Here is a 16,234-nt window from a genome sequence, read left to right on the forward strand (position 1 = left end):
TATCCTTGCACTGAAACTGATGAGCTGAATATATACCTCCTTCTGTCAAAGTCTTTAGATGGTCTTGCTTTTCACTCATGCTCTGGACATTTTTGTAGTGCTATCTAAGGCTCCATGCTTTATTACAACCCTTTTTCATGGATCCTGTCTTTTCAGAGTTACTGATCTTTTCCACTAATATTCTTCATCCCATCCAATATCTGCTATTCTCTATGCTATCTGATTTTGTATTATCGACAGCTTTGGTTTTAAGCCCTGGAGAAACTCAGTCTTTCTCTTTTTGTTGATGCAGTTTCTGTTTAATAAGAAGTGATCTTGTGAAATTGTTTTGATACAGATATTAATTTCACATGTGAAATAAGTGATAACAAAAATTTACATTAATTTTAAGCAAACAACTCAATGTTTATCCTTTATAAGTCAATTTATATCATTTCATTTCTATTCTACATGCATTTATTGAATGGCTATGTATACTTTACTCTGTACACAGCATTGTGGAGATCATAAAGATAAACAAGATATAGTCCCTGACCTCAAGGAGATCATAATGTAGTGAGAGAAATAATATGGTTTATGGTACTAAAAAAAAAAGGTCAAATTAGACACATGCAAAAGAAGCACAAAGTACAATGGAAAAACAGAGAAAGAAAGAGAAGAATCCCTAATCAAATTAGTCTAACAGAAAAAGTCAATAACCTAAATTCTTAATCAACCACGGTTTTCAGACTCCAAAGCCTCATCTTGAAATTAAATAATCTACTAGCTATCACCTAATGCTAAACCTAGATTTTGCAAAAAGGCTCTACACTAATTAATGAAAGTATTTTTGCTAGTTTTTAAAGCTGAATTAATTATATTCTCTTCTTTTTCTCCTGGTGCATTTCTTTCTTTTATTGAATATGGTCCATTCTGTTGTAAAATTAATGGCTTACTTTCTCCTTTCTTTCTGGTTGTAAAACTAATGTCTTACTTTCTTCTGCTGGCAAGGGTTTCTTCACCCTCTCTCAAAGAGATCTTCATTCCTTGCTTATCTTTGCTCCGATCAAGAGAACAACCAGGGGTTTGTGTAGGTGTTCTGACAGGGGGACCACAGATCTTGTTCACCTTTTTAAAAGAAAGCAATAAGAAAGAGTTAGTAATAGGGTCTTTGCAGGATTTTTAAAACCCCCCTCCCATTATTCACTGAAGTAGGAAAGCATAGACTTACCTATATTGTTAGGTCTTTATTCATATTAGGCTTCAAACAGAGGATTTTTACGACACTTTCAAACTAACTAAATATGTTTCATTGACAAGTGGCGATAGTGACAATTTCATACTTTGCATGATTCTCTCACAGTGCTTAGCATTCACAAAGAAGAATTAAATAAGAATTTTTTGGATGATGTTGGATGTGTATAAAGGAAATTATTTAGGTAACAAATCTAAAATAAATTAATTGGTTGGCTTGTAGATGAAACCTAGGAAAAGACTTTACCATTTAATGGCTCTATAAATCAAATAATGAAGAAAAGTAAAAGGGTGGTTAGCATTAGGATTATTTCTACCATTTAATATATATATATAAATTATATATATATGAATATATATAAATATATAAATTATATATATGAATATATAAATTATATATATGAATATATATATATATATACATATGATATGTTAGATTTTAAGAGAGGTTTAGGGAATGGACTTATGATCACTGGTGCAGTAAATGCCTGGTAAGAAAACCCCTTCTACCAATGCAGGTTTGCAACTTATAATCTTCAAGAGTTGCCTCTCTAGGAAACTTAACTGAAATGTTAAGTGACTTGCCCAAGTTTAAACAGTCATGATGTGTCACATGCAGCACTTCTATCCATGTCTTTCTATCTTCAAAGCTGGCTCTATACCACATTGCCTACATAATTCAAAGATTTAGAATTTCATCAATATGGATAGTACCTGAGTACTCATGGGATGCAGATTGGAGTTCTTCTCTACTATACTGTGTAGTATTCACAAGGTACTGTTGTAAGAAACAAATAAGTAAATAAAAAAAATCCATTTTCTTGTAGTATAAGTTCTTTGGACTTATTTAGTTTGATCCTCAAATGACAGGCACACAATTTGTCACTGGGTCTGCATTAAAATCCCTTTTTGCTTGATAAGCTCTGTGAGAGTTTACACCTATGTGGCCTAGCCTTTGAGAATTAAGGATTATTTCCACGACACAATGAGGCATCAGGGTAAGACCTTAATGGGAAATGTGTAACGTATGCAATATCTGTACGTATATGTGTGATGGTATAATTCATATGAAAGACCATTATAAAATTAAGTAGTGTAGAATCAATCAGTGAGGGAAAGTAATATATTTAAAAGAGGAAACCTACATCAAATAGGCTCAGTTGACTCTAAAAGGAAGGTCATTCATTCAGGTAAAGGAGATTTTATTTATGACCAGGATTTATATAGATAAGTAAGCACTAGCTTAAATTGAGTTTGAAAATGAAACAGTTTGGAGTCAAATTTGTAAGATATATCATCTTCTATTTGATAAATGGTCAAAGGATATGAATAGACAATATTCAGACAAAGAAATCAATATATAGTCATATGAAAAAATGCTCTAAATCACTATTGATTAGAGAAATGCATATTAAAACAACTCTGAGGTAGCACTTAACACCCATCAGATGGCTAATATGACAAAAAAAGGAAAATGATGGATGTTGGAGGTATATGGGAAAACTCGGGCACTAATGCACTGTTGGTAGAGGTATGAGAGAGCATTCTGGAGAGCAATTTAGAACTATGCCCAAAGGACTATAAAATTGTGCATACCCTTTGATCCAGCAATACACCACTGCTAGGTCTATATCTCAAAGACATCAGAAAAGGGTGAAAGGACCTATTTATACAAAAATATTTATAGCACCTTTTTTTGTGGTGGCTAAGAATTGGAAATTGAGGAAACACCCATAAGTTGGGGCATGATTGAACATATGATTGTGATGGAATATTATTGTTCTGTAAGAAATGATAAGCAGGATGATTTCAGAAAAACCTGGAAAGACTTACATGAATTGATACAAAGTGAAGTGAGCAGAGCCAAGAGAACATTGTACACAGTAACAGCAATATTGTATGATGATCTACTATGAATAACTTAGCTATTCTCAGCAATACAATGATACAAAACAATTCCAAAAGACTCATGATGAAACATGCTATCTGCCTGTGGAGAAAGAACAAATATTGTCTGAATACAGACTGAAGCATACTATTTTTCATTCTTTCTTTCTTTGTTTCTTTCATTATTTTTTGTTCTAGTCTTCTTATACAAAATGATTAATATGGAAATGTTTTATATGATTGAACACGCATAACCTATAATAGATTGCTTACTATCTCAGGAAGAGGGTAAGAAAGGAGGGAGACAGGGATAGAATTCAGAACTCATATTTTAAAAATGTAAAAATTGTTTTAACATGTAATGGGGAAATAAAATATTAATATAAAAAAGAAAGTTAGACAGTTGATCTGAAGTCTACTGACATTCTCTAATTAAAGCACAAGAACACAATTTAATATCTCTTTCCATGAACTATTTTGAGAAAGTAGGGAAAAAAAAACCATGAATCTAAGATGTTGTCACCATTCTACTTTGCTTGCTTGATTATCTGATTTATAGAATCATTATACTGTGAAGTTTTCACCTAGGCTTCATCTACAAGTCAATAATAGCAGTTTATTTTAGATTCATTACCTAAACAATGTCCCTTATACAGATTACCCTAACATCATCCAAAAACTCTCATCAAATTTTTCTTTATGAAAACATTTTTTATGATATGTACTAAGCATAGTAGGAGAATCATGCATACACAATGCATGTCTTTTGTGGAGTTTCAAAACTTACACAGGCAAAGAGTTAATGTTGTGAAATGGAAAGATCACCAGATAAGGAGTTAAGAAACCTAGGTTTCAGTACCAACTTCAGGGGTGTTCTGGAGGTATCTCATATTGCAAGACTTGCCTATTGTTAAACTTTATTTGCACTCCATAAATTGGCAAATGCTACATATCAGGGTTTGATTTGTTTTGTTGATTGTCTCTAGACTCAAAAAAGTAATGCAGAAAATGTTAATAATGAAGATTAAAATAAAAAATGTGTTGTGGCATCATTTTTTTTTTTGGAGAGCTAGTTGTTAAACATTTACCAATACAGCCCTGCCCAACTTTGTCACTAACCAACTGTGTTACTATTAACGAGTCATTTAAACCCTCTGGGTTGTAGTTTCCTCATTGTTAAAAATGAACACATTGAACTAAATGATCTGTGAGTGGTCTTCCAGTTCTGAAAGTCTGTGTTTTTGAGAAATAAGGATCAAATAGTTTATTGAAACAAAGTGAAATGGATTTGTCAGGGAAGTTGAAGGTCCCTACTACTCAAACTTTGCCAAAGTTTCCTTTTGTTTGTTTATCTAGAATAAGATTCAACTTTTTTTTAATTCAATTACATCAATGGATCTATAATCTTGGGTATTGCCTACAATAGTGCCATTTGTACTACATGGGTTCCTTTTCATCTTGTGCTATTTTTATCTATGACCTCCCATAAATACTCCAAAGGGCATTCATTCAACATACTGGTGACCTCCCTTGATCTCTTCATATTGTAGAAGTATCAATATAACATGAGTCACCCATTGGTTGTTCTTTGTACTCACAATGTAGTATGACTACTTCATCTTTGGGGAGAGAGAGTGTGTAGAGGTATAGCTTAACTATCCCTGGCCCTTTATCCCTCAATACTCCTTTTAATAAGCCTTTAATAACAAATACCCTCCTTAGTAACAAAAAGCAAAACTACTTTACACAATGACTATTTTGGGAAATGTATGTCTCATTCTGCTTGTCTAATCCATCACCACTCTGTCAGTAGGTGGCTGTAAGCTTCATTTTTGGGCTATAATTAGTTCTTGCATTGATCAGCGTTCTTAAGTCCTTAAAAGTTATTTGTCTTTACAATGTCAGAAGTATTTTACAAATTAGCCTCCTACTTCAGTTCAGTTTATTCTGTCAGTTCATACAAATCATAGATTTTCCTGAACCTATTTCCTTTGGTGTTTCTTATTGCACAATGAAATTCCATTACATTTATATGAAGAGACAGTGAGCTGTGCTTTATAGAAATCTGGTCTTAGAACCAGGAAGATCTGGGTGTAAGTCCTCCCTTTGACATTTTTTGGTCATAATTTCTTGATACTCTGGGCAACTCTCTAAATCATAAGTCAGAAAGAAGAATCTGGTACTCTTTATTATTGAAATCACATACCTATCTCTATCCTTATTCCTAATTTACATGTGTAAACCATTATTTGTCTAGCTATTCCCCAATAAATGGGCATATCCTTTGTTCCCACTTCTTTGCTACAGAAAGAGAACTATATTAAATATTTTTGTACTTGTGGTCCTTTCTTTTCTTTATTTTACTTCGTTGGTCATACTGATGGTCTCACTGGTCAAAGGGTATGTATGCATATGTAAGGAACAAGTTTGTGTTATAAAATAATGTTGCTTTTGGCTGCCATTTACCATTGTCTAAAAAGGAGATTATTGGCTGAGGTAGTATTGAGGGTCCTTGGGTTTCCAATTAGGAAAATTATTTTATATCATCTAAACTTCATAGGAAATGACTCTCACATTAGTAACTCATCACTTCTAGATGTTAAAACAAAATAAATTTCTTTTAATGTTATCAGGTATTCACCATATTCACTTGCCAATATTCACTTTCTTCTTGAGAAAAGGCTACATGATGTATGAGCAGGAGAGAGGGTATACTCTATAAGCCTCAGGATTGTCTTCTTCATTACCTCCTGAGGGCTATGTTGTAAAGTAAACATTTTTCCCACCCTTCCCCATGTCTTCTGTGACAATGAAGTCACTGAATATTGAAATATATGCTGATTTTATTTGGAGCATTTTATCAAGTTCTTTGTAAAATTTCTCTACCTCCTTATTCTCTGCAACAGATTTTAATGTCATGAGATAGAATTTTCTTCACGGTGGTCTTCTTAAAAATGCTTATCATTGGCATTTCTTATGAAATGTATGATGAACAAGTGATCTGTAACATTAAGTTTCAATCAATTGACAAGGATTTACTAACACATAGTATATACCAGGCACTGTGCTAAGGGCTGGGAAACAAAACAAAACAAAATGAAAGAGTCCCTGACTTTAAAAAGTTTATATTCTATTGGGAAGACAACATGTATACATGTAAGCATTAAAAAATAAATAAAAGAAATATAAGGTAATTTTGAAGGAATGACACTAGTAGTTAGGGAAATCCACAAAGGCTTCATAGAAAAGATGGTGCTTGAGTTCAGTTTTGAAGAAACAGGACCCTAAAATGTAGAGGTGACGAAGAAGGATATTACAGGTATAGCAGATGGCAAATGGAAGGGAATGAGGTGCCGTGTACGAAGAACAACAAGAAGATCAGTTTGTCTGACCTGTAGCATGAGTGGAAGAGAGTAATGTTCAATAAAGCTGAAGAGGTAGGGTGAGACCAGGTTATAAAGAGCTTTAAATATCAAACAGAAAAGTTCATATTTTATCCTGGAGACAATAGAGAAGCATTAGAGTTTATTGAGTGAGAGATATGATCAGAACTGTATTTTAGGAAAATCACTTTGGTAGCTGTGTGAAGGGTGGAATAGTCAGAGATACTGAGGCAGAGATACCAACCAGACTGTATTTCAATATTTCTGGCAAGAAGCAATGAAAGGGGGTAGCTAGGTGGTGCAATGAATAGAGCTTGGGCCTTGGAGTCAAGAGGACCTGAGGTGAAATCCAGCCTCAGACACTTAACACTTACTAGCTGTGTGAACCTGGGCAAATCACTTAACCCTGATCACCTCACCAAAAAGCAAAAAAAAAAAAAAAGCAATGAAAGTCTGAACCAGAAGGAGTGGTGTGACTGTGCAGAGAAGGGGATAGAAGCTGTTATGGAGGTCACTATGACAAAACTGGGAAATTGATTGGCTCTGTGGGGTGAAGTAAAGTAAGGAATTGAGAATAATATCAAGGTTTTAAATCTGGGTAAATGCAAGAATGGTGATTAACTCTAATTTTTTTTTTAAAAGAAATTTTGGAAGAGGAGTACCTTTGGAAAGAAAGATCTGAGATGCCTACATGGCACCCATTTGAAATGTCTAGTAGCAGTTTGTCAAGTGGGACAGAGATTAGCCTAAATATATAGGTTTGTGAGTCATCTACATAAGGATGATATTTAAAGCCATTGGGCTAATAAGTTATTGAGATATTGTAGAAAGAGATGAGAAAAAAGGCAAGGACAAAGTCATGGAGAGTATTCATAACTAATGGGTATGGAATGGATAACAATCTAGTACTAGCAACCAACATAGGTCAGAGGAGGAGTAGGAACAACAGAATGGAGAGTGATAAACACACTACACACACACACACACACACACACACACACCCACAAACAAAAAAAGGGAGTACCTAGGAGAGATTGGTCAGCAGCTTCTAATGCAGTAGATAGATAATAACAGATGAAGACTGAACAAAAGGCTTGATTTGGCAAATAAAAGATCATTGGCAACTTTGAAGAAAGCATTTCCAAAAGAGTGATTAGGTTGGCAATCAGAATGAAAAAGGATGAGAAGTGAACTGAAGGATAAGAAGAGGACACAGAGAATATAAATAGTGATTTCTAGGACTTTTGGCTGTGAGCTGAAAGAGAAATCTAAGATGATAACTTGAGAGCTTGCCAGAGCAAAAGTTTTAAAGAATAGAGGAGACAGGCATGTGCATAGCATCATACCTGGAACACAACAGACACTGAATGAATACTTGACTGATTTGCAGGCAACAGTGTAGGAATTAATAAATAGGGTGATATCAAAGATTATAGGCAGGAGAATGATTGTGGAAGTGAACTTGTTGGAGGAGACGGGAGAAGAGATGGCATAAAACAGTCTGGAAGTGGGCTAGAGGATCAGCCATATCAAGAATTTAGAACCATACACATATCCCCATTCACAGCAATCAACAAGAAGATCTCACAGTAGACATAACCTTCCCCTCTGAATTCCCTTCTCCTGAACCACAAGTCACCCAGATCCCATTGGATCTGCTGGGCTGGGAAGAGTAACATGGCTGCTCCTATCACTTGAATGGTCTAGGAGTCACTGACTATACTGTTTCTGGTGAGATGGAGGACCACCAGGCCTTACCATTGCCCTCCCAATACAAACTCTGACTCCCACATGCTGCTCACTGATGTGCTAACAGGATTGTTAGTCCTGGACCTTGTAATCTCTCTGCCACTAAATCCTTATGCACTGTCCCAATGAGAGTGTGTGTTCCTTGAGAATAGGGACTTTGCCATTTTTAAAATTTTAATTTAGTATTTTGTTTTCCTCCGGTCATATGTAAAACAATTTTTAACATTCATTTTAAAAACTTTGAGTTCCAAATTCTCTCCCTTCCTTCCTCTCCAACCCCCTCAATGAGAAGGCAAGCAATTCGATATAGGTTATACATGTATAGTCATACAAAACATAATTGTAACAGTCATGTTGTAAAGGAAAACACAAACCAAAAAAACAAAAAACCTCAAGAAAAATAAAGTAAATAATAAGTATGCTTCAATCTGTATTCAGACACCATCAGATGAGGAGATCAAGGTTCATCTGTATATGGTCACTCAGGTCAGTAGTAGTAATGTCCTGATTCCCTGCCCAGGGATTGCTTGATCATATACTGTCTCCTGCTCAGGCCAGGTTTTCCTATCTGCAGTTGTTGGTAAAGGTACAGGAAAATTTATTCGTGTGTTTGTATTCATGTGCTATGAGCAGCGAGGTGGCACAGTGAATATAGCGACCAGCTTGGAGTCAGGAAGACCTGATTTCAAATCTGGTCTCAGACATTTACTTGCTATGTGACCCTAGGCAAGTCACTTCACCCTGTTTGCCTCAGTTTCCTCATCTATAAAATGAGCTGGAGAAGGAAATGGCAAACCACTCCAGTTACTTTGCCTAGAAAACCCCCAATGGGCTCACAGAGAATCATATATGACACAAAAATGACTGAACAACAAGCACATTCCCTGGCATACAGTAGGTACTCACTAAAGGCTTGTTCCCCTCCCCTCACCCTTCCTTCCACTAACTCTTTTATTTATCTTTCCATTAATAACCTGTAAACCATCTTTTCATTTACCCCAACTTTCTTCTGTTTTCATTTAGAGTGACAATGTCAAGACTGATGATTTGGTTCCTTCCAGTAGTATAATCCACTTGTTCGGCTCACGTTTAGGGGATCAATAATTAGGATCATGCTTATAACATTCTAAGAACTTTGTGACCCTTAGCATCCTCTGCCTCCTTTTCTACTGTTTTCTACTGTGACTTGTAGAGGTGGGGAGCTACATAGTACTGGGGACTGTTTTGCACCTTTTTTTGTTTCATGCTGTGATAAAGAATTCATCACTAAGTCACCACCATACTAGTTATGAGCATCTCTAGACTTGTCTAGAATGAACTTTTGAAAGCAAAGGTACGCAGTTGTTAGCACTGTTGTATTCAAGGATAATATAACCTACCACAGCTTCTACTACAACTGACGTAATCTTTGAGATTTCAGTTGTACCTCCTTGTTATAGTACTGAATTAAAGCAGAGCTTTGGTTCAGCAAAATGAAGAAAATATTCACTTTATACCATTCTAAAATGTATCTCTGGATCCTTAATATCTTCAGTATTTTCATAGGACTATTCTTCAGCAAATAGGCTTTCTTTCTATGCTCTACACCCTCCTGTTATTCACCATCACCACTACTCCAGGCACCGGAGTCTTCATTCTACTTCATTTTACTGGTTGATAGTAGGAAGTTCCCATATTACCACAAAGGCTCTTAAACTTTTTTTGTGTCATGGATCCTTTTAGAGGCAGAATAAAATATTAAAATGAATAAAATCAAACAATTGTAAAGGAAAGTAATTATATTGAATTATAGTTATCAATTATATTTTAAAGTAAATCCATGGTCCCCAGATTAAGAACACCTGCTACAAAGATTCCCTCTTTCTTTTCCCATTGAAACGTATATTTCCACAGTACTCCACCAAGAGAGAAGATGATCAGTAATGCTAAGATGCAAGTGATCAATAGCTTAATGTATTCATCTTCAAGAAGAGTATTTTCATTTTAAAAGACATTTTCCTTAAATTAATAAAATGACTCTTTAATAGTTGAATTACAGGTCCAATAGTAAAGGGTTGAAGAAAATATAGTGACAGAGAGACCTATTCAAGCTTTTCAAATCATTCTTGTTAGGTAACAACCTATTTTGGCCTTGATTGGGGAAACCTTACTTAGTCCTGTTCCAACATTGTACTTTTTCTAAGGATGCATAGATTACAAAATCTATATTATATTATAATCTATTACACATATATTACAATGTATTACACAATCTACATTAGATTACACAATCTATATTATTTGGAAAACTACAAGGGACTCTAGGCACCCTAAATCCAAAATCTTGGTACCCCACTAATTGTTTGGCAATGTTCCCTCAAATCTGTTGTTGTTCAGTCATTTTTAATTGTGTCTGACTCTTCATGACCCCATTTAAAGTTTTCTTGGAAAAGGTCTGGAGTGTTCGCCATTTCCTTCTACAGCTCATTTTTACAGATGAGGAAACTGAGGCAACCAGCATTAAGTAACTTGCCCAGGCTCACACAGCTAGTATATGTCTGAGGTCAATTTGAACTCAGAAAGATGGGTCTTTCTGACTCCAGACCCAGCACTCTATTCACTGTGCCACCTAGCTTCCCCTTCACTCAAATACTAGATATAAAAAAAATGACAAACTCCCGTAAGAATTTTTACAACATTTATTTTTTTTTCTTCTACAATTTTTATTGATTTTTTAAATATCACCTCCATTTCTAAACATATCCCCTCTCCCATCAGAACCAAGAAGATCATCCCCTCTGACAAAGGGAGGGAGGTGCATCCAGGAGATGCGTTTAGGAAAATGCATTTTTCTAAGATGGGGAGAAACTGAATCAATGCTGATCACTCTTCATCATTGGCACCTGCAAATGCCTAAGGTGCCTCCAGCCCCATTTACAATGGATAATGTTGTAGTACATGAAAGGGTGGGAAAAGGAGGCCAGGGAGAGAATGTAGATAGAGTTTGCCCTTCTCACCTGGAGGATTCTACAGGCTTGGGATGCTTTCACTTAGGAATTGTCCATTCCGTGATTGTCCCTTGGAAATGCCACTAGCACTGTCGTCCAGAGTGGCAGAGGGAAAAGAAGCCTGGCCAGGCAGTCAGGAGGCCACTAACTCACCCTGTGACCTCTCTCTGGGCTTTAGTTTCCTCATCTGTGAGATGAGAAGTTGGGCTAGACTAGATGGTCTCCCAAGGTCCCCTTTCTGGCTCTTTCTAGCCAAAATCAACCTATTCTATGGGGAGTGTTCCACAGACATTGGTCCCTTCCTCTCCCCAGCTACAGTAATGACCCCAGTGGTAATGGCCACTTTCGTCAGCATCAAAGGACAACTGCTCCTCACTGTGATTGCCACTGAGAGTACTGAGCTCTCACTGGAGAAGGTTGTCACAGGGAGAATCTCCAGGTCAACAAAGGTCACCACCTCCTACAAAAATATATTTTCTTTACAAAAATACTTCCTACCTAATGGGATCAGGGCAGGAATGGGGAGGGGTGTGTGTGTGCCTTAAAATCCTTTCCCCTCATTTCCACATGGTAGACTGGTTATGGATAGCTACATGAGCAGCATCTTTAGGCAGTAGACCCCACATGACACTCTTGGGCAGGACGCTGTCTTTGTGGCCACAATGTTAACAACAGAAGGGGAGTGGGGTACCTTTCCGGATGAAGTTTGCTGCCCAGCTTGTCCTGAGGCTTCAAACTTGACCATCCTTTGTGGAAGGGCATGCTATGGGAGCACCACTATCTTCTTCTCCAGCCTCTGTGGTGGGAATTGTTTTTACAACTTTTTTTTTTGGTAAGGCAATTGGGGTTAAGTGACTTGCCCAAGGTCACACAGCTAGTACGCGTCAAGTGTTTGGTCTGAGGCTGGATTTGAACTCAGGTCCTCCTGACTTCAGGGCCGGTGCTCTATCCACTGACCCACCTAGCTGCCCCTTTTTACAACATTTAAATATACTAACAGGTTCTAGGAGAATTTTACCTTAATTTCATGCAAACTCATGAAAAACAATGAATGGAACATTAGGATGGACTTTGAACTATAAATCTCAAAAGAAAAGTCTCTAAGATAGCTAGCTTTCTTAGCTCCAGTGATGTGAGCTGAATGAGTTACATATTCTTTCTAATAAATTTCCTTCCTCTTCTCTATTGAGAAAAACTCTCAGGCATGTTTTGACCATTTTTCATCCTAGACTCATTCTGTAATTTCCTCCTTGGTCTCCTCCCTCATTTTTTTTACCTTTCTTCTCTGCAATCAATCAGAAGTGTCCTAGAAAAAAAAAATTACTTTTCTGCCTAACGCTTAGCTACTCCTTAAAGGCCTACCACTTGCTTCCCACTGCTTTCCACTTAGATTTTCAAGTTTTATTGTCTTGAAAGATCTTTTTGAGCTGCTTCCAGGCAACTTCAATTCTCATATTTCCACCAAGTGTCAATTTCATTGTTTCTATTCCACTCAGGCTCTTTTCTTATTATTCCCTTATTCTTGATATGCCCTTGGCCTTATTCATTCATGTTATGCTACTTTCTCTGCTACTTATAGACTCCCTAATCCAGTCTAGCCTGTCTCCTATCTCAGACATTTATTCAGAACATACTAGAAGCAATTTCTAGTTTGCACAGAGTCCCTTTCTAAGTACAAGCTATATGTAGGAGATGGATGCTTACTGCTGCTATAAAGGGCTCCACTTACTACTACTATTATTAATAATAATAATAGTTAATATTTCTATAGCACTTACTATATGCCAGGAACTCTGCTAAGCTCTTTACAATTATTAGGTCATTTGAGTTTCACAACAACCCGGGGAGGTAGGTCTTATTATTATCCTCAGTTTACGGATGAGGAAACTGAGACAAACAGAGTTTAAGTAATTTGCCCAGAATCATACAGCCAGTAAGTGTCTGAGGTCCAATTTAAACTCAGGTCTTCTTGACACCTAGCTGCCCCTAGCTACTAAATCCTTTTGTTTTCAATGTGTCTTTTATCTTGATTTCCATGGCTCTCTTTTTCTAAAAACTTTTACATTTTAAGTTGACTAGACAGTGTCTATTATATACAGCATTCTAGACTGTACAGAGTGCTACATGGAGTTATCTAATATTGAACATATATCAGATTTGGCAAAGATAAAAACTTCCCAGAAGTTTACATAGGCACAGTTAAAAAACAAAAAACAAAACAAAAGAAAAAAAACTTGCTCGAAATTAAGGTACTTACGATGTTTTGTTTTAAGTGGTGACTAGAGCCTGACTGAGAGAGAATAAGGGACAGGCTTCATGAACACTTAGGTATTCATAATACACTATAAAGAAATAATTGCAAAAACTGGTATTGCAAATGGTACTGCCATTCATATCCTTTGATAGGAAGAAGCCAGCAACACACAAAAAAAATGTGCCTCCAAGACAGACTGAATTTACATAGTTGTCCTTAGCCACTGATCTACATAAAATCCCAAAGAAGAATGGGAGCTAAAAATGACTAAAGCTAAAAACCCTGAGACTATATGGAGTGGATTTATTGAAGAAAGGGACTTTAGCAAGAAAGATTTTACCACTAAACATCATTGCCCTAGCTGAAAGAGCTCAGTAACTCTCCAGCCAAAGAGTGTTGTATCAATCTCCCCCTCGGCATAGCCAAAGGCTGAAAGAGGAAAAAAAGTCCATAACTGTTCACTGAAGAGCAAGCCCAGGAGAAAAGCAGTTTGATCTAGCCAGCAGAGATGATGTGCTCTGAGAAGAGGGCAGAGTCTGAGCAATCTGACCTGCTTAGGCAACAACAGTAAAGTATGGTGAGGAATCAGAATGGCCACTGACTAACCTGTATGACCTAGCCTCAAGGCGAATTGGACCATCTAGCTGAGATACTACACCCTGGAAGAAGCAAGTCCAACTGAGTTACTGCTATGGCAAAGACACTGTGTCCTGCAAAGGCACATTTCAAGAAACAGTCTGACTAAACTGTGGAGAGACTCATAATGAAATTCTTAAGAGTGAGTTGCCTTGGTCACGTCTTTCTCCTTCTACATGTGCCTCACTACCATGGTATTTTAAATTCAAACTCACCCTTCCCTCTACCCAGACTGTGGGTATTTATATAGGAAGCTGTGTCTCTGATGTTTGAGGAAAATGTTGTTATTATTGTCCTTTTTATGTTGTTTCAATAAATGCTTTTGATAAACAACTAATTCTACTAGATGATTACAGGGGAAGCAAAGCAAAAGAGGCTCATAAGCTAGCATTTAGGAGGATTGCTAAAACTGGGCATAGTAACAAGCACCCTCTGGAGATTCAAATAGCTAGTGGCAGTGTAAGTTGGGCAACTGAGGAGGCATTACAAAAAATTGCTGGGAAAACAAAATAATTATTTAGAAGTAAGTGAGACTGGACCTATACTTCATGCCATGTACCCACAATAAACTCTAATCATTTATGTGATATAAACAGGACAGAAAGGCACTTTGGCCCTTGTAAGAACATTGATATTTGGTCATAGCTTCATTCACCCAATGTGCATCCTGAGGTTCCTTGAGCATTTAGATACAGAAAAAGGATATCAGAGGCAGAACAGTATGGAATTTGAAGGCGAAAAGAAAAAGAAAAGTAAAGCAATCTGAAGTCAGGAGCTAACACCTTTGTTTCCTCTACTGTCTTATTTTTGTACCCCATAAAGAAATTTTCCAGAAACAACCTAATACTAAAAGAAAAAATAAATTAGACAAATGAACCTGAGAGAGCTGGAGAAATCAAACTGTGCTATAATGTCCTGGGATAAGGTCAATGACAGAAGCAGTCCTGGTTTCTCAGCCATCCACGCCATTTTTTTCCTCTAGAAAAATCAGCAAAGAGCTCTGACTTCCTGCCTCACATCAGGAGCACATGACCTGTTGTGACAAATCTGTCATCAATTAATCAAGGCTTCCCCCTCCCTTTTGTGATTAGATTACCTAAAGGTTTATAAATTTTCTAAAACTCAGATTTAGTTTTATAATTTTATAGGCTTTTTATTTTCTTTCTTATATATGCCTACTTTAATTTTCTAAATTACTTAACTGGTGCTTGTTTGGGATTTATAATATTCTACGTTTTTAGAGTTTTATAATTAGTTTACTAATCTTCTCTTATTCTATTTTGTTAGTGTGTTTTTGTAGTTATAATTATTCCCTTTAGAATGCTTTAGGTGCATCCCAGAAATTGTGATATGCAGCCTCATTGTCATTGTCTTTCTTGTCATTTTTACTTTTTCTATGATTTACTTTTTGACCCACACAGTATTCAGGATTTCATTATTAAGTCTCCATTTAGGCCTATATATCTTGTTTGCATTACCTATGTTAATTACTTTAATTATATTGTGATCTATAAAATATATATTTAGTACTTCTTTTTTACAGATATTTATAAATTCTCTGTGCCCTAACACATGCTCTATTTTATGAAGCATATATTCCTGAGAAATAGGAACATTCTTTAATGTTCCAATTAAGAAGACATGAGTCTTTCGGATCTAATTTTTCCAACAATTTCTTCAATTCAATATTTCTCTTTTTATCTGTAACATTTTTAAATGGTGTATTTATAATTTGAATGTACATTTAGTATTGATATTATTTCACTATGATAATTTTAAGCATAATGTACTTTCCTTTTTATCTCTCTTGGAATTATGAATTTTACTTTTGCTTTGTCTGAATTATTAGCAACATATTTTTTTTGGAATCATCTGATGCAAAGTTAATTTTTTTTCAAGTCTTTCTGGGCGTACCTTACTTTTAAGATGTATTTTCCTGTATTCAGCAAACCACTGGGAATTTTTCTTAACTATTTTGTCATTGTATTTCATTTTAATGGATTATTAATCTATTCACATTTGAGGCTATGGTAGTTCAATCTGTGCTTTCTTCAATCTATTTTTTTGTGTTAATTTTTATCCTTTCCTTCTTTTAAGTCAATACT

General features: G+C 36.0%; 1 protein-coding gene across 1 annotated transcript in view; it reads right to left on the reverse strand.

The window, feature by feature from the left end:
- Positions 1 to 937: 937 nt before the first annotated feature.
- Positions 938 to 16,234, reverse strand: part of GPC5 (glypican 5) — a 66,866-nt gene continuing 51,569 nt past the window's right edge. Inside the window, exon 2 of the mRNA XM_027855689.1 lies at positions 938 to 1,107. Coding sequence (XP_027711490.1) covers positions 970 to 1,107 — 138 coding nt within the window. The 3' untranslated portion in view covers positions 938 to 969. The remainder of the gene's footprint in view (positions 1,108 to 16,234) is intronic.

This window comes from Vombatus ursinus, unplaced genomic scaffold (genome assembly GCF_900497805.2).
Source record: "Vombatus ursinus unplaced genomic scaffold, bare-nosed wombat genome assembly UNPS02011014.1, whole genome shotgun sequence".
NCBI lineage: Eukaryota > Metazoa > Chordata > Mammalia > Diprotodontia > Vombatidae > Vombatus > Vombatus ursinus.